At 49.4% G+C, this 24,492-nt stretch overlaps 1 protein-coding gene across 4 annotated transcripts in view; it reads left to right on the top strand.

Annotated features, from left to right (window-relative positions):
- Positions 1–24,492, top strand: part of Rptor (regulatory associated protein of MTOR complex 1) — a 351,571-nt gene that overhangs the window by 237,398 nt on the left and 89,681 nt on the right. For all 4 annotated transcript variants that reach the window (XM_045159731.1, XM_004655257.2, XR_006638996.1 and 1 more), the window contains exons 10-12: positions 11,284–11,359; positions 16,673–16,774; positions 23,541–23,624. In XM_045159731.1, the coding sequence (XP_045015666.1) occupies positions 11,284–11,359; positions 16,673–16,774; positions 23,541–23,624 (262 nt within the window). The remainder of the gene's footprint in view (positions 1–11,283; positions 11,360–16,672; positions 16,775–23,540; positions 23,625–24,492) is intronic.

The raw sequence follows: 24,492 nt of genomic DNA, 5'->3' as shown, positions 1-24,492 counted from the left end.
AGTCTGCCTTCTGTAGCTAGGCTATCTTCATCACTGAGCTTGATGGACAATTCAGGTAACAGAGTCAAGAGGGAGACAGAGAGGCTGTGAGAGCAGGTGCATGGATCCCAGGCAGAGAAGCTGTAAAAGCAGTGCATACATTTCAGAAGGCTGTGGAGAATCCTAGCAAGTGCTACTTGGGCCAGGGAGGTATTGGCAGTGACACTCTCCATCTTAAAAACTGTTGAAAATGACTTTCATAAAAAGTCTGTCTGGAGGTTCCCTAAGCCTTCAAAACAGTGAAAGCTGTGTTGTGAAATTGAATTGTTACTGTTAAGGAATTGTTTGTCATAAATACAGAATTGGACACAGAGGAAATAATTGGACATTTCTGCACATGATAAAAACATAACTAGCAGAGTTCCCTCAGGTTTAGTGCTTGGGCTTGATCTCATTTGATGGTTTTCAAATGAGGTGGAAATAGTGCCACTAAAACCCAAGTTAGAAATTAATTCATGCCCATTAGACTGAGGCCTGTATGTGGCACTGTACAGTGGGGTTGCCCAGTCACCACACAGCTGAGGCACGGGGCGGGGTGGACCCTCTGAAGAACATAAGAATGCAGCTGAGAGAAGACATGGCCCTGCAAGTGCCCCAATACTGATCAGTGGCCAGGTCTGCAGTGCGCCTCCGCCTTCTCAGCTGCACCTCCACTAGAAAGTGCCCTCACCAAAAGCCATGTGGCCTGTTCACATGGTGGCCTCAGATGTGAGGTTCTCTCATCATAGCCATGCAGCCCAGTGATGCAGCACTGGCCCTGTTCTGCCCCAATACCTGAAGAGGCTGGCCACTCATTGGCACTGGTGCCTAAGCAGATCCCAGTGACCTACTGTTGGTTTGGAACACAGCCCACTGGGCATGATGGGATATCCCCAAGGTCACTGGTGTGGCTTCTTGAGTGCTGTCCAGGTTGGCACTCACTTTTCTCCCTAAGACCCCTGGAAAGCCTATCTCTGCCCTATAGCCCCCACTTCCCTTACAAATTCTTTCTTCTGAAAGGAACCCATGCGCTCAGCCTTGTAAATGACTTTAGAAGAGGGGGAACCCCCTGAGTCCATGCATGGCCTGTGGATATTCCCAACCCCCAGCTGAGCTGGTTTCCTCTGAGCACTGGCAGGATTTGGTGGCTGAGTACACTGCAGCCCACATCAGCCCACATCTGGAAGGCGTGGAAGCTGGAAACTCCACAGTCTCTGCTGGGAAGCTGAGTGGTTGGTGCCAGCGGTAGACCACTGAGAGGAGTAGGGCGAGGCATTTGAGTGGCAGGGCTACTGGAGCCTCGAATGAAGCTATTTGGCAGGTGAAAGCTGGGTCTGGGGTCAAGAGGAGCTTGGATTACAGGTTTAGGAGTGGATATTCAGGTCAGGGGGATAAATGGCTGCTGCTTATTGAGCACCCAAGGGTACCAGGCCTTTGCCCATATGTCTAGAACACATGTTCTCTTGCACATAGGAAACTGAGGGTTAGAAAGGATATAGCTTGTCAAAAGACACACAGTGACAAGTGGGGAGGGAGGGTATTACCATGGGATTTTTTTTTATAATCAATGAAAATGTTAATAAAAATTAAATAAAAAACAAACAAACAAAAACAATAAAAGTAAAAATAATATCTTTTCTTTTAAAAAAAAAATAGACACACAGTGACCTTCTGGCCAAGAGACAAGATTTTGACCTGCCCTCATTGGAACACCTGCCCTTGGTCTTTGTGCTAAGGTGGAGCCAATACCAGGGAAGAGGTGGATTCTGGGTGAACAGCAAATTCATAAGGGAGAGATCTGAATGGATTATTAAGAAAAAAGGGGCCCACCCACATGTTACCACTTCATCCAAGTTCTACTCAGGCTCTGACATGAAGGGCCGTGTGTCACCACCAGGGTAGATTCTGGGATGGACAAAGCAGCATTTGGGTCCTGTCATGCCCAGCTCCTCATTTTGAGGGACAGGGACAAAGGATGGCTTTTCAGAGCCACCTGACACTGAGCACGTGATAGAATCTCCATCCAGGCAGAATTAAGGGTCTCAGCACCAGAAGTGTTCCAAGTAGTGACAGCTACTCCATTCGCCAGCTCATTCCTGTGACAGAGCTCACCTAGGTGTCTGTGCACCCAGTGTAGAAGAAGGCACGTGTACCGCTTGGTTGAACTAGGTGTGAGGTGGGACCCTGTGGCAGTAGGCCTGCCAGAGGGCTAAGAGAGGAGGAGGGATGGCTGCTTGATTAAGACAGCCTGTGGAGGGAGGCCCAGCAGTCCATGCAGCAGCTGTGGTGCATGCCTCTCAGGCAGAGCGAGTGAACGGCCAGGGACACAAGGTCTGTGAGCTGTGAGCATGGTCAGTTCCATCTAGGTGGTCCTCAAAACAACCCTAACCCTTCCCAAAGCCAGTAAGTCAGTTTTCAGTGAGTAGCCAACTTTCTGTGTTTTCAGTTTTTTGAACTTTATTTTTTAATTTATTTATTTGAGAGAGGAAGGGGTAGAGAGAGAACAGGCACACCAGGGCCTCCAGCCACTGCAAATGAATTCCAGATGCATACACCCCCTTGTGCATCTGGCTTATGTGGGCCCTGGAGAATCAAACAGAGGTCCTTTGGCTTTGCAGACAAATGCCCATCTCTCCAGCCCTGTGTTTTCATTTATAGTGGTCTGGTTTTTAGAGGTTATTTGATATAGAATTTTTATTTTAAAAAAAATTCTCAGGGCTGGAGAGATGGGCATTTGCCTGCAAAGCCAAAGGACCCAGGTTTGATTCCCCAGGACCTACATAAGCCAGATGCACAAGGTGGCACATGCATCTGGAGTTCGTTTGCAGTGGCTGGGGGTCCTGATGTGCCCATTCTCCCCCTCCCCCCGGCCTCTTTCTCTCTCAAATAAATAAAAATTTTTAAAAATTCTCAGAGCCAACCCAACCACATGTATGGACCAGATGCAACCTGTACACTGCCTGTCAAGACCTAGGCTTCAAATGTCAAGGACACGGCCTTCAGGCACCCCTCAGCCCGGCCTAGCAGCCATCCCTGAGCACACTCAGTGAGTGAGGCCTCCCATGCTGAATAGCAGTGTGCAGTGTGGCAGAGGCTGACCACAGCAGCTCTGGCTGGCCACATCTGGGGATCTTCCCATGCCGCCTCCCTCCCAAGCCCACGTGGTCTTGGCCTGTGTCAGTGTGAGATCCCGTTCTGCAAGGCCTGGCAGCTTCATGGCTTCTGTCTCTGTAGGGAAGTACCAAACAAGCACAGCTGAAGGTTCTTGTTGCAGAAATCAGTAGAGAAGTGATTTCAGGGAGTAGAATCGCATGCCTTTGACACATGTTTTCTCTGGAGACAGTTTCCAATAGCAACAGTGCCAGCATGAGTGAAGCTTGAAAGTACACACTAGTCAATCCCATTCCACACTGGAAATTACATGGAGAGATCATTTGACCAGGTCCACGACAAAGACATTGCATAGCTGCAGAACGGCCGGAGGCCCCTGGCGAATGGGAGCTTACATAGAGGAGCCGCTTTGACCAAATTTAGTGCAGAGATCGAACTTTCTACTTAGGAGAGATGTCGCATTGTTATAGGCCAGCTGGAGGCCCCCTATGTAGCCAGGATGTACTCCAGATGTCTCCGTGGCCTCCTTTTGGGTTACCTTGAGGCAGGACATTTCAGAACCCAGAAAAGATAAGCCTGACCTGGGGCTGGAGAGCTGCCTTGCTGATCTTTGCTTGGGTCTAGTGCCCCACACCCCAGTTCTCCCAGAGGTCTTCTCCCAAACACATGCGGAGAAAAGGGGGTTTTGTCTGTAGCACTAGGCACCCTAAAGTTCAAGGGAGCTAGATTAATGGTAACTTGACTTTCACATCAGGTTATAATTTTTTTTTTTTCAGTGCAAATCTGAGTTCTCTTTCTCATGTTAGTGAAATATTGCTCCCTGTTAGCATCTGTGAGTGGGTCCTTCATGGTCAGTCTAGATTGTCAGTACTTACACCATTCTATAGATGCCAGATCCTGGCACAACAAACCTCGTTTTAGTGTTGCCCTTCACTTCCTCTGGGCACCTACCAGGGAGGTATTGGCCTAACTCAAGTGTTTCTACTTGGAAAAAGAAAGGTGCTGGCAGGGGAAGAGACAGGTGTGGGAGAGACCTTCATACCCTTTCAGTCTCTTCCTGGGCTTTGGGGGTCTTATTTGTACCTCATTTGCCAGAGTTAGGCCTCTGCACTGCTCCATTTCCAGGCTGCATGTGTTAAGATGGTTTTTCAGAGCTGTCAATAAGAAAACCCTGCCACTCGAGGCATCTGGTAGTGGGTCTGCTCTGGAATCTCCCTGAACTCTAAGCTACGTCTGTGAATGAGAAGAGAGCCTTCTGGAAGGCTAGCAAACCCTGTGATAGCTTAATGCAACACAGGGGAGTTACCACCCAAGTTAGAGGCTGACACGTGATGGTCTCGGGACACCAGCATGCTCCCAGTGAGGAACAGACTCTCCCTGCTTCCTGCTTTGCTTCGTCTAAGTTGAAGAAGCCAGGTCACTCCACCATGGCGCCACAGAAAAGACCAAGGAGGAGGAGTCATCATTTGGGGCCGTGGCTTTTATTTCTACAAGAAGTTGTGTCCAACCACATGCTTATGCTTGGGAAAGAAAGACGTTGACCCTGACGTTATTAAACTCAGCCCTGCAGATCCAGAATGAGCCAGTGAGTCCCTTGTACAGAGACATTCTTGGTCTGTGGAACACCTCTCTCAAATATTTGTCCTACCTCTGGAAGGAGTTGGATGTCTTAGTTGAAACGTATTTAGTTGTAACCCAGGATCCAGCGGCTTTGCAAACTGGCCTTTCTCTTTCCTGACTCAGCTGTGTGCCACAGCACAGGCCATCCCATATCCCCCACACACACACTGCCATAGCCGCATGTGGGGGGGGGGGGGTTTGAGGGAAGGCTCTGCGGGAAAGGCTCATCACCATCCTACCTTTCGGTGACATCTCTTATGGATCCCTCTGAGACTGGCCTAACTCAGCCCCTGATGCAGAGTTGGGCTGTGTGCCCAGCCTCACTGAAGAACAATTGGTTGGCTCCCAGCAGGGTCATCTGTCACTGGGGGGGATGAGGGCCCTCCAGAGTGCTCAAGGCTCCTGCGCCTTCCTCATAGAGCATGGTGCACACATCCCCAGGGAGCACACAGGAGAGGTGGGCAGGAAAGAGCCTTGGAATAAATAATTTAAAATCTAGTTATTATACCCTTGGGTAGTGATGGAGAGGCTGGGGTGTCACAGTGGGGGAAGGGAGCAAAGCCTAACCAAAACTGAAGTTAAAGCCTAAGTAATGTACATTTACACTTTGCTTCAGGCAGGGGAAGCAGGTGATGAAATACTCAGAGCCTGTTTCCTGTTTAATTTTTGATGCAAAGCCATCAGGGAGTCGTTCTCCTTCACTCTCAATTTCAGGGGTCCTGAAACCTTGCATTTCTCTGCGGTAAGAGCCTGTGCTTTCTGCCCTGATTGATCAGTGCAGATGAAGCCTACGCCAGCTCGGGAGGCTTTCCTTCAGCCCACTGCTTGGGCTCTTGCCATCCTGAGCCAGTTTCCTGAAAACCCAGGCTCTTCCCACTGGTGACTCAGCCAGCAGCTTAGAAAGTCTCTTCGAGAGTCCCCACTCCTTGCTGTGGAGGGAAGGTGGCCCAATTCAGATTAGCCTGGCTCAGCTCATCCCAGCACTGTGCCCACCCTTAGCCCTGCCTCTCCCTGCCAGGATCCCCTGTGGGAAGTGCTAGTGCAGACACCTCCCCACTCCTCCGAACTTCTGCTCCCGCCTGGGTGCCAAAGGCAGAGCTGGCACTATAGCACCGCCATCATGGTCACAGGTTTTTATAGGACTGCTTTCCCTCGTGTCCATATCCGAGAATCCCAACTTCAAGTTACAAGTTTGATTGGCTTTTATCTGAGAAAATTTAGCTAGTTTTCATGGGCTGATGGTACACTCAACAGAGAACGTTGTTCTGCTGAGAACATTGTTGCTGCACAACTTTGCAATTTGACCAGAAACTCTTTAGCCCATCTGATCAGGCCTATAGAGGGTGCTGGGCTCACCCAAGCACACTGCACTGTGCAAGTCCTCTGTGCTTACCATCTCTGCCCAGGGAGCTGGCACAAAGCTGAGGTGCCAACCCTGTGTTCCAGGAATATCAGAGAGCTTGTTTTCTAGTGATCTTGGGTACTCTTAGCCTTTGTTCTCAACACCTTGGCCAAGCCTCTTTCTTCCCTCTGCCTCTCACAGCTACAGCTGCCCACCTCGGTCTCATTTTTCCAGCCTCCTGCAGTCTTCTGGGACTGCTTTCCTGGAGTTGGGATTATGGAGGACTGTCCCCCAGAGTTGAGAACCAAGTTTGGTGCTTCAGACATCTTTAGACCAAACGGGTTAAGTTAGAGATGTCTCGGACCCTGGGACTTTACTAACAGGCTAGAATATGTTTTGCCTGTGGATTGTGAAGGCATGCAGGCATTTCACCTCTGAGCAGTAAGAGTTTTGCGTTTGTACACAGAAGAACCAAGGTGGCCAGCCTGGGTGTGCCATTGTTAGGTTGGCCAGGCTCATGCTGGTAATGATTGCCAACTGTCACATAATCTCTGCCCACTTCCCACCTCCACAACAACCCCAATATATGCACTTCCTTCTACTCCTGAGATTGAAAATTTTTATTTGGTTAAATTCAAGGCATCTTTAATTGCAATAATTGACTTGCTTCTGTCTCAACAAAGAGTAGATGTCTCCCTTGATGCTGCAGAGCACCCATTTGCCTTCAGTCGGGGGTTATTGAGTATATGGGAGCTATTTATTGCCCAAACATGGAGCCACTTTTGATTATCTCCTGATTGCCTCTTAATTCTGCCAACAGGGCAGAGCCTGCATGGGCAGGGAGGGCCAGCTGAGGAGTGAGGTGAGTGAGTATGGAAGGACTGTATTACAGAGAGGCCAGTCGGGTTGAAAGATGTCCTTTGTCCATTTTAAGTCCTGACTTTCCTTCTGGGTTTTAAATTTTTCCATTCTTACCTGCCTTTATTAAGACATAGAGAAAGTAAGCCATTTTACCTGCCAGCACGCAGCCTCATTAGTCTAAACAAAATAACAAGAATCCTGGAGTCTCCCAGGAACTCACAGGGAGAGGAGATTGCAGTTCCAGAAGGAGACCTGCTGTGCTGGTCATCACTTGTTTCCACGGGAGCACATTTCTCAAGAGAAGGGAAGGGAAGAACAAGTGAATTGTCATGTCACATAGTAGAAATCAGTGCTTCCTGCCTGGGGCTGTGTAGGAAGCTTCAGCTAGAATGGGTGCCAAGCTCTGTGCATCCTCCGTGAGAGCAGGCCCCATGAGGGAGCACCATCACCCCATCACTGTCTGCTTCTCACACAGGCCAGGCAGCTGCTCCTCTCCTGGAGGGAGGGGCTGGGAGCCAAGGCCCAAGCAGGCCTGCAGCCTCCATCCACCCAAGCAGTCAGTGTGTGATGGACTTTAGGTGAAGTTGGGGGTGAGCAAGAAGAGAGGGCTGGAGGGAGGCCTGCAGTGTGGTCAGGCTGCCTTTTATGATTTTTGTTTTGTATTTAAAATTTTATTTTATATATATATGAGTGTGTGTGTGTGTATGTGTGTAGGTAGGTAGGTGGGTGGATGGATGGATGTATATATGTTATAACAGATTAGACTCTTTCCCCTGTCCCATTACCCTGGGGCCCTCCCCAGTGGGGTTATGGTAGTCACTGTGGAGTCAGGAAAGCCTCAGTCAGTCTCTGTGGAGGAACAGGAGGACCGGGTCTCAGGGTGCTCCTGCCCACTCTGTGGCTCTTACCATCGGTCCACCCCTCTCCTGCAATGCCCCCTGAGCCATGGCAGCCCTGTCGCTGGTCTGAGTTAGTGTTGAGTTCTTTATAGCAGCAAGAACAGCATTCATGACGTCATTTCTTATCATTGGGTCCAGGCCCTACTCCGTGTTCTCTGCCATCTGCAAAACAAAGTGGATTCTCCATCCAGGCCTGTGCAAAGTCATTTGGGAGATTTTTGGTGTCAAGCACTCTTCTCTTCCAGAGAACAACGGGGCTTCTCTCTGAAATCTGTGTTTCCTGACATTGGGACTCTGACTTGGTTTCCAGTACCAAATATGTGTGCTCTCCCATTGAGCAGACCTCATGTCCCATTGAAAAACAGTTGGGTACCTGTAGAGGCTGCGTGCCATGATTGCATGAGTGTGGACTTTTTGTCCGGCTGGTGGGTTTCGTGGTCAGTTTATTCTTGCTGTTGGTGGCCCTTGTCCTCTAGCGGCTCCCATAGGGCTCTCCAGCACAAGGAGGGCTGGCCAGGAGGGAGCTGTTTCCCCTTTTGATTCCAGCAAGGTGGACCAATGACCTGTGACCACAGCCTGTGGTATCTTAAGCATTAGGGTCTTACCTTTTGTCATTGGCAAGTAATCAAATGTTTTAACAATGGCCTACATTGTTTTGTGAACCTCATGTCTACCAGGCAACTTTTGGATCACATGTAGGACTAAACAAGAGAGGCTGATTTCATACTTTACTATGACTCAACAAGTGTTCATTGGAAGACCTGTATTCAGGATCCCCAGAATTCAGTCTGACATAGCTGGATGCTGTGGCCACCAGGCCATAGTCCCTCTTGAAGGCAGAGAACAGCAGGAGTTAGTACTTTTGAGGACAGTAACCATGGGACCATTAGAGGAGGCTGCATGATGGCCCCATGGCTGCAGTAGGGGTAGAAGGAAGGACAGATCAGTGGCTGGGAGTGTAATAGCCATCCTCTCCTGGAAGGAGGGGCTGGGAGCCAAGGCCCAAGCAGGCCTGCAGCCTCCATCCACCCAAGCAGTCAGTGTGTGATGGACTTTAGGTGATGTTGGGGGTGAGCAAGAAGAGAGGGCTGGAGGGAGGCCTGCAGTGTGGTCAGGCTGCCTTTTATGATTTTTGTTTTGTATGTGTGAGGCTGTGGGCATGCCTAGGGACTCTTAGGAGCTGGCTGGAAGATATTAGGTCCAGTCAGACCTGCCCATTGGTCCTACGTGGAATCAGGGAATGGTGCCTAAATGTAGATGACATCATCCCGTTGGCAGGGGACCTACACTGAATAAAAAGGGCCAAAGGAAAATCTAAAATGAAAAGTTAAAAAATAAGGAGGGAGGGCTGGAGAGATGGCTTAGCCATTAAGCGCTTGCCTGTGAAGCCTAAGGACCCTGGTTCGAGATTCAATTCCCCAGGACCCACATTAGCCAGATGCACAAGGGGGCACACACGTCTGGAGTTCGTTTGCAGTGGCTGGAGGCCCTAGGGCACCCATTCTCTCTCTCTCTCTCTCTCTGTCGGCCTCTTTCTCTCTCTGTCTGTTGCTCTCAAATAAATAAATAAAAATAAAAGAAGGGAGAGGAAAAAGCTAGATGGGCATCAGCTTTGATCTCTGTGCCCCGACTGTGGGTGCAGCACAATGAGCTGCATCACTCCCACCCTGCCTTGCCAGCCCTGATGGGCTATGTCTCTCAAAGTGACCCAAAATAAACCCTTCATCCCTTCACTTGCTTCCTGTCACATATTTAGTCGTAGGGACAAAAAAAGCAACCAACATGATACCTCAGCAAAGTGAAAAGAACAGAGCATGTTAGGTCTCCTGAGCTCCATGGGTGCCTCAGAGAGCTAAGGCCCTGTAGAGCTATGGGAAGCCCACCTTGCCTCCAAGGGAAGACCCCCTTACAAGTGCCCAGAGTGGACCAGCTCTGGATAGTAAATCAGCTTTGTGGTACTGACAGGGAGCCAGGGTGACTCTGGATACCTGGAGCCACGCACAAAGCTAAGCTAGAGGACCTGGTACCCACACCCAGGTGATCTGAGGCTCAGTGCATTGGGTGGCCCTGGGGCCTTCCTCTACGTCCTGTGTGACTGTGGGCCACCTCTTTGCTGTGTGCCATCAGAAAGACAGGTGTGTAGCTGCCAAGTAACCCCATATGGGTAGCTAGGGTCTGGCTAGCCCTGACCCAGCCAGCACCACCCCATGGGCTGTGTGTGTTTATGAATGTGTTGATCTCGTCTACACAGTCATGCGGTAGAACTGCTCTGGGGCTAAATCTGAAAGTTTGGCATGGTGGCACTTACTCACCTGTAATGCTGGACTTCAGAGGTGAAGGCAGGTCATCCTCAGTTACATAAAAGTTAGAAGCTAGCCTGAGCTACATGAGATCCTGTCTCAAGACAAAAAGCTAATAATAATAAATCAATAAAAGTACATTTACATTGCACAGCCATGCCACGATCATGCCCTGCCTTGGAACCCTGACCTGGGCTCCAACCCAGAGCATTTCCGTCGTGTTCTGTCCTTTCCTCTGAGGCCTTAAGGAGAAGTCGGGGGCAGGGGGTGGGAGTGCTTGGCAAAAAGCCTTATATAAGAGCAGCCAACCTGCTCCCAGACAGAGTCCCTGTGTCCCCCTCATTATGTAAGAGGATGTGTTTATGAAGCTGCATAAATCATACTGCACTGTCTGAGTGTCTTAACCACAGTGCTACCAAAGGATGGAACACAGCCAGTGGGCTGGCCCAAAGCTGACGCAGGCCATGGGGGTCTGCCTGCCGGGGCCTCAGACAGGCCACTGATTTCACATGACCCACTGTCGGGGGCGCTGAGTGAAAGCCTGATGATAGCTTTCACCACAGACGAGCACCAACTGTTTCATCCTCAGGACCACCGGCACACGTGCTCTTCTGTGCAGTCCCAGCTGTTTGGGTGGGAATAGGGTGCTGGCACATGAACACGCTGGTGACAGTGGGGCTCGGTCCTGACAGTGTGCCGTATGGATGGTGTTGACTCCCCCTGGCCTTCTCGATCAGGGATCCACAGCCAGGCCACCCACCCCACTCTGACCTTTGACCACTGACACTGCCCCGTCAGCTACTGTAGAGACCCCAGGTGCTCAGGGCAGGCGAGCTGTGTGCCAAGGAGTTGGGAGTGTTGGAGTTGGAAGCCACTATGCAAGGACTAGGGTTTCTGTCTTCCTTGCTTTACTCTAAAGAGAACACTGTCATGGCTGGTGGCCAGAGCCAGCTGAAGACCTGCTTGCCGATGCCCACTACTCCCTGGGTAACAGTACAGTGGGCTCTGAGGACCCCGCACAGACCACCCCCACTCCAGCGTCTCCACCCAGATTGGCCCAGCAGTTCCTTCCTCTGTGAAGGCCTCACACCAAGGCTGCTCACTAACACTGGGCCTTCTGTTCTCTCCTCAGGCAGGCCTGGGACCTGGCCGTGGACATTTGCCTCTCTCAGCTGCCGACCATCATCGAGGAGGGCACTGCCTTTCGGGTGAGTCCTCACTTCAGGGTCAGGGACCCCTGCATCTCCTCTGAATATTCCTGGTCTGCTGAGCCCTTGCCTTGTGCCACCCAGGACTCCAGGTCTTGGGGATTTCATACTGTATACAGCATTTCACACTGTAGTCTTTTAATGGAAAATGGCCTATGAGTTTCCCTGCAGCCCAGGGACAGTGACCTGTAAGTGGAAACCACTGTCGGCTCCCACATGAGCCCAGAGGGTATCTTGACCACAGGCCACACTAGGCAGGCTGCATGGACTGCGGCTCACTTTGCTCCTAGCTCCTAAGCCTGGCAGTGCCCCAGGTCTTCTCAGAGGCCTCCTAGAACCACTTGACTTTTCACTCTTGGAGTGCTTGCTATGTCTGAGGCACTGGGTCTAACTAAAACCCTATCCCTGTCATGAAAATGTCAGGGGCTTTGTCAGGTCCCTGAGGTGTGAGAATGCAGAGGCAGGCGGCGTGGTGGAGGCTCTGTTCCTGGATGTCTTAGGACATCTGTAAGGCATCCCTAGGAGTACCCCACACCACCCACAAGAAAGTTGGGCTGCAGGGTAAAGAGTCAGGCTGTGTTGCCATGGGCTGGCGAGGTGCCCTCCCTGAACTTTAGTCTCATCAGTCACCCAAGCCTCCATTTCTTCATTTTAAAAGGGCCACTGAGGAAATCCAGTTCAAGGGACCACCGTAATGGCTCATTACATCAGCACCCTAGAGTGCTTAGAACAGAGCCTGCACATGGCTCTTGGGTGCACATATGTCATTGCTCCGAGAAAAGCAGCTCACTAGCATGAGTGTGTCAAACTCTTCAGCCAGGTTGAGATGACGGGCTTTACTAACTCTCCACATGGTTGCACACTCAGCACTGCAGAACTGGACTCAGGCCTGTGTGCACACTTACCCATGAGGCACAGTGTTCTCTGAGTGCAGGTGCAGTGTTAGCCCCCCAGATGATTCTCATGTGCCCCAAGGTTGGAATGATGGAACAGCAAACCTTCGAAGTTGCCTGGTGCCTCACGCATACTTCTCTCTTGGCCTTATATTGTCCCACTCTGTGGCCTGGTTTGGGGATGACATTTCATTATAAAAACTTTCAAGCCCAGAGCAAAGTTAAAAGATTGCAGTGACCACCCACACACCCACCACTCAGTTCTGCCACTAGCTTTGGGCACTACTCTGTCCCATGGCATCTGCCCCCTACCCTTTTATACATGCGCCCTGATATCGGTCTTGCCAATGCCTCTCCTGGTGTACGCGGCACCCGCTGTTCTGCTTTTAGACCGGAAGGCCCCCTTCACTGTCCACCTGCTCCTCTCTCTGCCCAAGCTCCTTGATGCTGGGACAGGGTCTCTTTCAGAGTTGTGGATGTCAGTAGAGAATGATGCCTGGCCATGCCAGGTCACATCGATCGCCTCCAACTCTGGATCCCACCCTCTCTGCCAGGCAGAGGCCACGACCTGCACTCTGCCTGGAAGGACAGGGTCTCTTGTTGAGACATTATACTTGAAAGACCCCAGAAGATTTTGACTTTTTGTCCTCCAGGCATGGCTTCCTTATGTGTGCTCAGGTCCAACCTTTTGACATTGTGACACAAAGATGTCATCTTTAAGGTTTCCCCTCAGGCTGGAGAGATGCCTTAGCAGTTAAGGGGCTTGTCTGAGAAGCCTACGGACCCAGGTCCCATTCTCCAGAACCCACATAAGCTACATACACAAGGAGGCGCATGCATCAGCAGTTTGTTTGCAGTAGCTGGAGGCCCTGCCATGCCCCTTGCCCATTTTCTCTCTCTCATAATAGCTTCAAAAAGTTCACCCTCAAGAACCACCCACTTTAATTTCAAAAACATTACAAAATAGTCTTGTGTCTTAGGTAAGCACACGTTCTGTGTGACCTCACCTCCATAGCTGACCCTGCCACATGCAGCCCACAGACCATAGATTGGACCTGCTTGGGTTGGAGTTGAACTCTGATCGTCCCTGCAGCAAGAATGTGTGTGTGTGTGTACGTACGTGTGCGTGTGTGTGTACGTGCATGCGCACACTTTCCACATTCAACACTTGGGTTTCGATGTCAGGTGTCTGAGCTGAGGGTCTAGCCTGAAATCAGTGTCCTGCATGCAGATACCATGGGTGAGGTGGAGACTGATTCAGTTGTCAACCTATGGCCTCTCTACATATGAACACTTGTGCATATGCACATATATACACATGCGAAAAAGTCAAATTTAAAAAGAAAACTGCATATGTCATAAACATGCAGCTTAATGAATTTTTACCAATTTAACTCATTCATTTTAACCATCAGCCCTGAGTGGCCCCATGCCCCTTCCCTCAGAGACCACGCACCTCCCCCTGTGCCAGGTCACAGGGAGCCTGGCTGGGTGTGGTCTTATTCTTCCTGCTTCTACTCAACCTCATGCACCCAGGCCCTGTGGCTCCTCACCGAGAAGGATGTAGGTGTCTGCACCCCAGGGTTTCTGGTTGGTAGTCCTCACAGTTAGCGCTGGCTGATGCCAGCCACAGACTGCTCAACTTGAGATTAAAGTGGAAATGTCACACTGATCTATCTCTTTGAAATGTTGATGTTTTGCTGGTTGTGGGGTTAGCATTAGTTTTTAAATTTGTGAAATTTGAGATATTTATCTTCATTTCTGGATATTTTTGAAGCTTTCCCCTTCACAATCCCTGAATTGGGGTCTGCCGCAGTATTCCATACCCTGCCCCTCCATGCGTTCTTGTATGTGTAGCTCTTGCACTCTTGTGTTTGTTCAGAGAATGTGAAACACAGTTCGGCCGGGTGCTCAAGGACGTCTTGAATCTGTATGATTAGGCTAGCAGACACCACTGGACAGCTCTCCACCATGGCCTGCTGGTCATTCACAGCCCTCCTGCTGTGTGATCTGACGAGAAGAGGTGTGCTCCGGAGGTGGCCCCATGTTCCTACTGACTGGCAAGGTCTTCTCAGAGCTGCCTGCCTCTCTTCTTTCAAGCCTGTGACGTGACTTTCTTTTGCACAACTCTTACTGCGTCATCTGTACTCTGAAGACAGGGCCTTCATCTCATGTGAATGAGCATCCTTCTGCAAACTCCATTTTCATATTTTACCTTTTTGGATTTGGAGGGGTTTTGTGTGTGTGTGGGAGGGTCTTACTCTACCCAGGCTGACCTGGAGTTCATTATGTAGTCTTCAGGGTGACCTTGAACTTATGGTGATCCTCCTACCTCTGCCTCCCATGTGCTGGGATTAAAGGTGTGCACCACCATGCCTGGCCTTTTTTTCTTGATGAACAGAAACCCTTTGCTTTAACAAAACCCAATTTATTAACTTCTTTTTCTTCTATGGCTAGGGCATTTACTGTCCTATCTTAAGTCATTTTGACTTACCCTGAGATGATACTGCTAAAAAGCTGCTCTAATTTTTTTAAAATTAATAAATATATTTGTTTCTGTATTTGCAAGCAGAGAAAAAGAGAGAGAGAGAGAGGAGAGAGAGAGAGAATATGAATGGGCCCACCAAGGCCTCCAGCTGCTGCAGAGGAACTCCAGATGCACACACCAGCGTGGATCTGGCTTTAAGTGTGTACTGGGAAATGGAACCCTGGTTGTTAGGTTTTGCAGGCGAACTCCTTAATCACTGAGTCATTTCTCCAGCCTATTTAAAAAATTTTTAATTTATTTACTTTGTGTGTGTGTGTGTGTGTGTGTGTGTGTGTGTGTGTGTGTGTCTTCTTGGAGCAGCTACTCCAACAATGGGCTGTGTGGAAACCCATCAGCAAAAATCATTCAGAATAAGTGGAGAGATGTGATTCTCATTCAGACTGGCATGACCAGGTTCTCATGGGAGTGGAGAAGGAGGCATTTAATGAGATTTGAAAAATTTGTGAATAATTCTACTTGAAAAAGAAAATCATTTGGGGGCTGTATTCCAGCTTCGTAGGCTGCCCCAAACATGATTTCCTTTGGGTAGCTGACATCACAGAGTCCCTGCACCTTCCTAAGGGAGGATAGGCTCTGCAGGGTCCTCATGTGACCTCCGAGGCTTAGCGCAGTTCTGGAAAGGTGCAGCCATGCTATGACATCCTTCATATGTGTGTATCTGCCCATGTCACATGTGCTGGGGCCCAGAGCACAGCTACAAGCCCACCCAGGCAGTCGGCTGGAAAGAAGCCTTCCCCACCTCCCTTGGTCACATTCCCACCTCCAAGGAAAAGAGAAAGCCTGGGGAGAAGATAGGCCATTGGTGCAAGATGCTGAGAGATTCTGAATTCTGTGTGGGTCGAGGGAGGACAGCACTGTTGGCCACTGAAGGTGCTTCTACAGTGTAAATGAGAAAATGTGCCAACCTCGACCTTGTCCTTCCACCCATGTCACTCCCCGTGTGTTACCTGGTCCGTGTCTGTGCGAGTAACCCTGGCATAGGGGCAAGAGGACTTGAGACTGTCCTGCTGCCTCTCCATCAGTCCTCTGGGACTGTGTCAACATGGCCAGCATTGGTCATGTTTACACACTCTACACGTTCTCTGCCCGCCTTGTCTTCTCTGGCCATGCCCACACAGATGGGTCTACCATGACTTTGTGACCGGTCACCTGCAAGGGGTCCTTGGAGCAGCATGATCTGACTGCACGCATTTCCTCAGATTGTCCTCCCTCCCTGTCCACTCTCGCACAGCTAGGTACAGTTTCCCTGGAAAAATGGAGGCGATGGAAAGAACCCCACAACCCAGCTGCTACCCCAGGTGCCATGCCTGCCCCTGTAGCACCAGTGTCCCTCTGTGCATCTGCCCTCAACCAGGCCTTTCTCCTCAGCTCACTCATGCCTCCATCCTCCCTGCTATAAGATACTTTTCCTGGTCTGTATGACCTGGAGCTTCTGCCTTCTCTTTCCTGTGTCCCTACTTCCATCTCCCCTGTTCTCTTTCCACTCCAGCCATGCTTGGAGCAGGTATGGTAACCTCCAAGTTGCTGAAGCTATTTCCAGTCACTGCCGACGCACTCCCTGGCCCAGACCTCCATACTGCAGACGCAGAAGCAAGTGCCCGTGTGTCCTTAGTCACATTCAGCGTGCCCAAGGTGGAAGCGTCAGCGTCCGCTCGGGTGCTCAGCTGCTCTTGGCCATCGGCCCCCTTCCTGCTCACATCCACGCTGTGAACACAGCCCGGAGCTCTGGCTTTGTCTCAGAGCCAGGCAGTCTCCACGCTGTGTGGCCATGCACTGAAGTCAGCTCCACTTTGGCCTGTCACAGGCTTGGGAACAGGGCCCAAGGATGGCATGAGCTCAGCCGTCTCCCTAACCAGCTCTGCTTCCCCACAGCACAGCCCATTCTTCGCTGAACAGCTGACCGCCTTCCAGGTGTGGCTCACGATGGGCGTGGAGAACAGGAGCCCTCCGGAGCAGCTGCCCATCGTCTTACAGGTCAGTTGTTCCCACAAGCCAGATGGGCTGAGACATCTGGCCACAGGAAGAAAGCCAAAACCCAAGCCAGGAGGGCCTTGTTCACCTGTGGTTGCACATCTGTGTGCATGCAGGTCTAGGAGCAAGTGCTCCTTGCGGCTCTGCTCTGCACAAATAACACAAATCACCCACACCCGGTCGGAAGTCAGGAGCTACTTGCTCATTTTTTCCTGGCAGCCTTTCCTCCCTCATCTAAGTATAAATGTGGGGCGGAGTTACCCTCCTCCTCCCACCTTTGCTTCAGGAATTGATGGAATGCCGCTGCCAGTAAGGGGTTCAGCACAGGCTGGTGCCGCCTCCTTCGTGGAAGAAGTAAGATATAAATTAGCTCTGTGAATCGAGGAGGGGGCACTGGGGAGCTCATACCTGGGCCCTGGTGGCCTCCTGACTGGCACTGGGATAGCATGGCCAGTCCAAGGTGCCATCAGCCTTTTATTGGCATGGTGGTATGTCATGTCTTTCCATGTAAGACACAGGTACTTTTCTGGTGTGCTTGTCTTGCCCCTGGCCTGTGTCATGTTGCCTTGCAGACTGGCCCAGTCTGGGTGGGAGATCGTTTTGTGCCCTGCTAGCTGATTGTCTGGTTACTAAATTGTGATAGGCTTGAGTAGCAGAGTTCGTCATAAGTGGTAAGATGATAGAGGTCACCAAATTCTTGTTGCAGTGAATGGACATTTGTGAGGAGGCTGATGAGCTGGGTTGTGGCTATGAAAAGCTATTTTGCCTTAGGACCATGTCAGATGTGATTTAAAACCACTGGTCAGGGCTGGAGATAAGGCTTAGTGGTTAAGATACTTGCCTACAAAGCCTAAGGACCCAGGTTTAACTCCCTAAATACCCACATAAGCCAGATACACTAGGTGATGCATGCATCTGAAGTTTATTTGCAGTGGCTAGAGACCCTGCTACATCCATTCTCTTTGTATTTGTCTTCTCGCTCTCTCTCATACACACACACACACACACACGGGGGGAGGGGGGATAAATAAATAAATTGAAGAAAATAGATCAATAGTTTATAAAAAAACTAGTCATTGTAGACCCTGAGGTCTAGTAACTATAGAAGAAAAGACATTGCAAGCTCAGTTGAGTTTGGGTGGAAGCCATAGCAGTCCTGGAGGTAGGTGCGGAGACATCCCACGTCCCTTGGAGTGGTAAGGACGAGCTATATTTCTGATGGAACACTACTGGCCAAGAGCCAAGTGTAGGCCCATCACTCCTCCAGATCTGATCAGGTCACTTTATCTCACGTGAGGCCATGAGTCTGTGTGTCCAAGGACATCACCTCACTTCCCTCCAAAAAGGGCTTGTGCTTGCACATTAAGGCTGCTGACCACATCTTGACAGTCGATCCTCACTTGGCCCAATGATGAGAACCATTGCAGCTGAGACATGTTTCACTGCAGAACATAGTGGCCTCTCACCTGTCTGGGGCTCCCACCTTTAGTCAGGGGCCTTGCAGATTCATGGTGACCCACCTACCCCAGAACTCAGGGTTCTTACTGAACACTTGTACCCAAAACTCCAGTTACCAAAACAGAGGTGAGAAAGGAAAAAACATAGAAATGTGAACTGTTAACAGTCGTTTGTTCCCCTGTGTAAATGTGGCCATGTGTCACCTCAGGTGACTTGGGTGCTTTTTTATATTGTCATTGTTCATTTTTTGACATTATGAAAAGAGTGAGAACACAGTTACTCTCTGACATGGCTCCAGGTTAGTTTAAGTCAGCCCTAGATTGCAGATAAGCTGTACACAAGCACCTTCTCAAGATAGACAAAAAGCAATAGTAGCAATAGCAGAGTTAAGACCCGGAGTGGGCCTCTGGATGGTGCGGGAGGTACAGGGTGGGGCACATGGGCAGCAGCATCTGGAATCTCCTCTCAGGCCACCTGGGTCACCATGTCCACCCAAGGAAATGTGGCTTCTTCCAGCCTGCCTTTGTTTCAGCAGTGCACCAGAGTATAGTGGCCCTCCCCAAAGCAGAGGCACAGTGCCAAGCATGTTTTGGTCCTGGCAAATAATCCTTTTGTAAATGGATTTTATTGACTTATTTTATAAGGTTCCATTTCCAACCCCTACTCCCTTGAGGAAGAGAAAAGGCCTCTAGAACCAACCTTCAGGTGAACTAAGGGAAGCCATTCTCAGATGTCTTCCTGGCAATGTAAGCAGTAGATCTCCACAGAGGGCTCTGGATAGAGGGGTGAACCCTCTGACAAAGCTAGTGGAGACCACAATGCAGTGGGCTGTCAGCTTCATCTGGGTGGCCCACCCTGGCCTGTCCCTCATTTCCTCATGATTTGTCTTGAGAACTTTTACTGTGGCCTTGGCCTGGACCCCATGATCCATACACTACCCTACAGAGCCTTGGCAGGGCAAAGCATTTTAATAACTCTTTCATCGATTTTTCAGGTCCCTGCTACTCACATAAGCCGTAGTGAGTTGTCCTTACCCAATGATTCAGTGACTCAGGCATTAGCTGATGGTCCACAGAGTCCAGGGAAAGGTGTCATCAGGCCTCTGATAATAGCAACATTGATATGCACATCACCCAACTAGCCTCTATCCTTCTTGCCTTTTTAAATTATTTATTTATTTATTTATTTGAGAGAGGGAAAGAGGCAGAGTGAGAGAGAGAGATAATGGGTGTGTCAAGGCTTCCAGCCACTGCAAACGAAATCCAGATGCATGTGCCCTCTTGTGCATCTGGCTTATGGGTCCTGGGGAACTAAACTGAGGTCCTTTGGCTTTGCAGGCAAGCGCCTCAGCTGCTAAGCTATCTTGTCTTTTAAAATAGGCATAGGAAGAACATAACAGTGTGGGTGGAGTGTTTTTTTTTGGTTTGGTTTTGGTTTTGTTTTTCCGAGGTCTCACTCTAGCTCATGCTGACCTGAAATTCACTGTGTAGTCTTAGGGTAGCCTTGAACTCACAGCGATCCTCCTACCTCTGCCCCCCAAATGCTGAGATGAAAGGTGTGTACCACCACACCAAGCTTGTTTTGCTATTTTTTGTTGTTGTTCATTTTTATTTATTTATTTGAGAGTGACAGAGAAAGAAAGAGGCAGAGAGAGAGAGAATGGGCGCACCAGGGCTTCCAGCCACTGCAAACTCCAGACGTGTGCGCCCCTTGTATATCTGGCTAACTTGGGTCCTGGAGAATTGAGCCCCGAACTGGGGTCCTTAGGCTTCACAGGCAAGCGCTTAACCGCTAAGCCACCTCTCCAGCCCGTTGTTTTGGTATTTTTTGAGGCAGGATCTTACCCTAGCCCAAGCTGGCCTAGAATGTACTTCTTAGCCCAGGCTGGCTTCACATTCATGGCAATCTTCCTACCTTAGCCTCCTAAGTGCTAGGATTGAAAGTGAGATTAAAAAGTATGCACTATAATAACTTCTTTATTTTTAATTTATTTATGAGAGTGAGAGAGGGAAAGAGGCAGACAGACAGAGAGAGAGGGAGAGAGAGGGAGAATATGGGCATGCCAGGGCCTCCAGCCACTACAAACAAAACTCCAGACATATGCACCACCTTGTGCATCTGGCTTATGTGGGTCCTGAGTAATCAAACCAAGGTCCTTTGGCTTTGCAGGAAAATGCCTTAACCAGTAAGCCATCTCTGAGCCCTATAATGATTTCTTAAATTGATGTTTTCCCTAACTCACCATTGCTGACATCTGTGGCTATCACCACCTTATACCTGAGGTCCTGACCCTTCTGGCTTTGTGCCTGGGACCTGCCATGATTGCTGTTACCTCAAGTGGCAGGTAGGCAGACACACCCCAAGCAGAAGGAAGAGAGGAAAGAACAGTTTCCTAGGGTAAACTTTAAGGCATTTACACAGGTGTTGCAGATCAGTGCCTGTAGTCACTGGGGGAGCATCTTATTTCAAATAAACTTGGGAGCTAAAAGTACTAGGTGGTTTTCAGGGCAGCACACCTGTCACCCATACACCTGTGTTCACCATATATGCGCTAGTCAGGTGCTCTGTAGTGCAGCTGCTTCTGGGCACCCCAGGCTTCATCGGGAATGTCCGTTCTTGTGAAGCAGCTTCACTGGCACGTCTCAGGCAGAAGCCCGAGCACTGTCTTTGCAGCCCAGGACATGGAGCTGGCTGGCCTCAGCAGGCCTGTTGTGGCTGGAGTGCATGCAGCCACATTTAATCTTTATTCTGCTTACCATAGGCAAAGAGGTGCTCCAGCAACCTTCTCAGTTGTCTGTCATTTGTCTCCGTGACCTCCCTGTGTCCTGGGGTGGCCTAGACCAGGACTCTTGTTGTTTACTGTTTTATTTTTTAATTTTATTTACTTATATGAGAGAATGAATGGGCATGCCAGGGTCTCTAGCCACTGCACATAAATTCCAGACACAGGTGCTATCTTGTGCACATGGCTTAGGTGGGTACTGGGGAATCGAACCTGGGTCCTTAGGCTTCATGCAAGCACCTTAACCACTACACCATCTCTCCAGCCCCTATTGCTCAGTGCATGTGTATGTGTGTGCTGGGGTACATTTGGAGGCCAGAGGACAACTTCAGTGTTACCTTTAGGAGCATCATCTACTTCTTTTGAGACAAAGTCTCTCAATATGGAGCTTACCAGTTATACTAGACTAGCTAGCAAGTGAGCCCAGGGATCCTCCTAGCTCTGTCTTCCCTGCACTGGAATTACAGATGGGTACCACCATGCCTACTACCATGCCCACTATTTTGTGTAGGTAGTCAGGATCAAACTCAGGTACTCATGCTTGCAAGCACTTTACTGAATGAGCTGTCTCCCCAGCCCCATATTCTTAAATTAATTTTAATTTATTTAATTTTAAAACCTCAGCTTTTTAGAAAATGAGTCAACAGAAGAAATGGGAAAGGTAGGGCTGAGGTGATGGCTGGTGGATCAAGCACGTCCTGTGCAGGTATGAGTTTGTATCCCCATCAGTATAAGGCTGGGCATCGCCGTGAAGCACCCGTGATTCAGGGTACCTATAGCAAGGTAGGAAGCAGAGCCAGGAGAGCCCTCTGGAAACTCACAGGCCAGCTAGCCTGGCAAACTGTAGTGGGGAGTGAGAGATCCTGCCTGCCTCAAACAAGATGGAAGGCAAGGTCCAGCACCCAAGGCTGTCCTCTTACCTCCACACGTGTGCTCTGGCTTGTACATGCCCAGCCTCATCCACATAAGCACACGTGCACACACACCAATGCACCAAAACAGAAAAGAAAAGGGAAGATGAGCTATTTGAAAAAAATACTGTTCATCCCTATACAGTATTTGTTTTCAGACGAAATTGGTAATAGGCTAGTGTTGTCACAAGAGCTTTTATTACTTGATATCATAAATGCTTATTTGTAAGTATTGTGTTGTCCTTGTAGTGTGCATCAATGAGTTAGGACCTGGAGATGTCAGGTTCCTTATCCAAAGTCCCATCTATACCAGCGAGCACTGTGGAATGTGCTTGTTGTTTAAAGCAGTGCATGGGCTTAACCCAGAGTACTTGGTAATATAAATATAGACTTTTTTAAATTTTATTTTTATGTATTTATTTGACAGAGAAAGAGGGAGAGAGATAGAAAATGGGTGCTCCAGGGCCTCCAGCCACTGAAAACGAACTCCAGACACATACGCCCCCTTGTGCATCTAGCTAATGTGGGTCCTGGGGAATCAAACCTGGGTCCTTCAGTTTTGCAGGCAAATGCCTTAACCGCTAATCCATCCCACTAGCCCTCCTCTTAGATCTTTTTATTCCTTCAAATTTTTATTAACAACTTCCATGATTATAAAAATAATCCCATGGTAATACCCTCCCTCCCCCCCACTTTCCCCTGTGAAACTCCATTCTCCATCATATCCCCTCCCCATCTCAATCAGTCTCTCTTTTAATTTGATGTCATGATCTTTTCCTCCTCTAATGATGGTCTTATGTAGGTAGTGTCGGGCACTGTGAGGTCATGGATATCCAGGCCAGTTTGTGTCTGGAGGCGCACGTTGTAAGGAGTCCTGCCCTTCCTTTGGCTCTTACATTCTTTCTGCCATTCTTGGTAATATAAGTATAGACATTCTTACCTGTGATTTCACTTCTTAAACTTATCCTAGGAAGAAAAATCATGGAAAGATGTGCCCATTAAGATATTGGCCACAGCACGTGATCATAATAAACAAATTAAAGTGGTTTTTTTTGTGTGTGTTTTTTTGTTGTTGTTGTTTTTTTGGTTTTTCGAGGTAGGGTCTCACTGTGGTCCAGGCTGACCTGAAATAAACTCTGTAGTCTCAGGGTGGCCTTGAACTCACGATGATCCTCCTACCTCTGCCTCCCGAGTGCTGGGATTAAAGGTGTGCGCCACCACGCCCGGCCAAATTAAAGTTTTTATAATCACTGAAGTACACTAATTATGAGCATCAATGGAGATAAAGAGCTATGCTGCCAGGAGAGGTAGAGCCCCCTTCCGAGGAAATGGAATGTGTTGTTGCTTCTGACCTGATCAGAGAGGTGTGTGCATAGAGAGCAGTGTCAAGAAGTTTCTGTCTTAGTGTCACAGTGAGTCACCTCGTTTAGCATAGTGGAAGTTTGTCCTGGGCATGTCTTTCTGTGAAACGAAGTGTTTGCAGCCTGGCTGAAGGAAAAGAACCCACTGGCAAGGCCCATTGCCTAGTCAGAACCCTCCTGCTCATGGTGGAGCTGTCTCACAGGGTGGGGGTCACTATAACTTTTGCTATGATTCAGCTTCCGACTTGTTTTTCTAGGTGCTGCTAAGCCAGGTGCACCGGCTAAGAGCCTTGGACTTGCTGGGACGCTTTTTGGACCTGGGTCCCTGGGCAGTGAGCCTGGTATGTGCCTTCTGCCTTTCCTGGGGAATAGACTCAAAGGGTCAGTCTGTGAGCTCATGATCCAGAAGTAGCAACAGCCATGTGGGATGCCCCGTGAGGGAACCCTGGGAATCCTGCCCCACCACCACCACCCCATGCCCTATTAGGCTGTGTGCAAGCAAAAACTTAAAGACGAATATTCATGGTACAGTTAAAAGTTTCCCAGGAACTGGAATTACTAAAGAATTGTAGCCGGATGTGGTGGCTCACACCTTTAATCCCAGCACTGGGGAGGGTGGATCTCCACGAGTTTGAGGCCACCCTGACACTACATAGTGAATTTGAGCACTGGGGAGGGTGGATCTCCAAGAGTTTGAGGCCACCCTGACACTACATAGTGAACTTGAGTGAGACCCTACCTCAAAAAAAATTTTTAATATAATTATTTATAATTGTTCATTACAAGTGCAAATGACTGTACAAAAGGTCAGTTGTAGGGTGCTGCCAGATGGGCAGGTGGCAGGACAGGCCATGCCCTGGGGTTAGAGCTGGCTCCAGGCCGTAGGAGGAGAGCAGGGTAGGCTCTGCTGTGCCTGCTTCAGGTTTTCAGTAGTTAATAGTGCCAACAAAGAGTGATTGCTGACACACCAACATTGAAGGAGGAGAAAGAAAACTCTACAAATAGGAAGACTAATTAACATTGAAGAAGAGACATCTAAAATTGGATAGACGACTTTAGCCCTTGGGCCTTCAGCACAATCCTGCATGAGGGAAGGATGCCATAGATCCTCCTAGTCAAGCCCAAGGGTGCTGTCACCTGCAGGGATAAAAGCAGACACATGTGGTCTGCAGGAGGCCCCTCGTGGCCACACTGACACTCCTTCCCCAC

This window comes from Jaculus jaculus, chromosome 9 (assembly GCF_020740685.1).
Source record: "Jaculus jaculus isolate mJacJac1 chromosome 9, mJacJac1.mat.Y.cur, whole genome shotgun sequence".
NCBI lineage: Eukaryota > Metazoa > Chordata > Mammalia > Rodentia > Dipodidae > Jaculus > Jaculus jaculus.
This window is presented reverse-complemented; position numbering and strand designations above follow the sequence as displayed.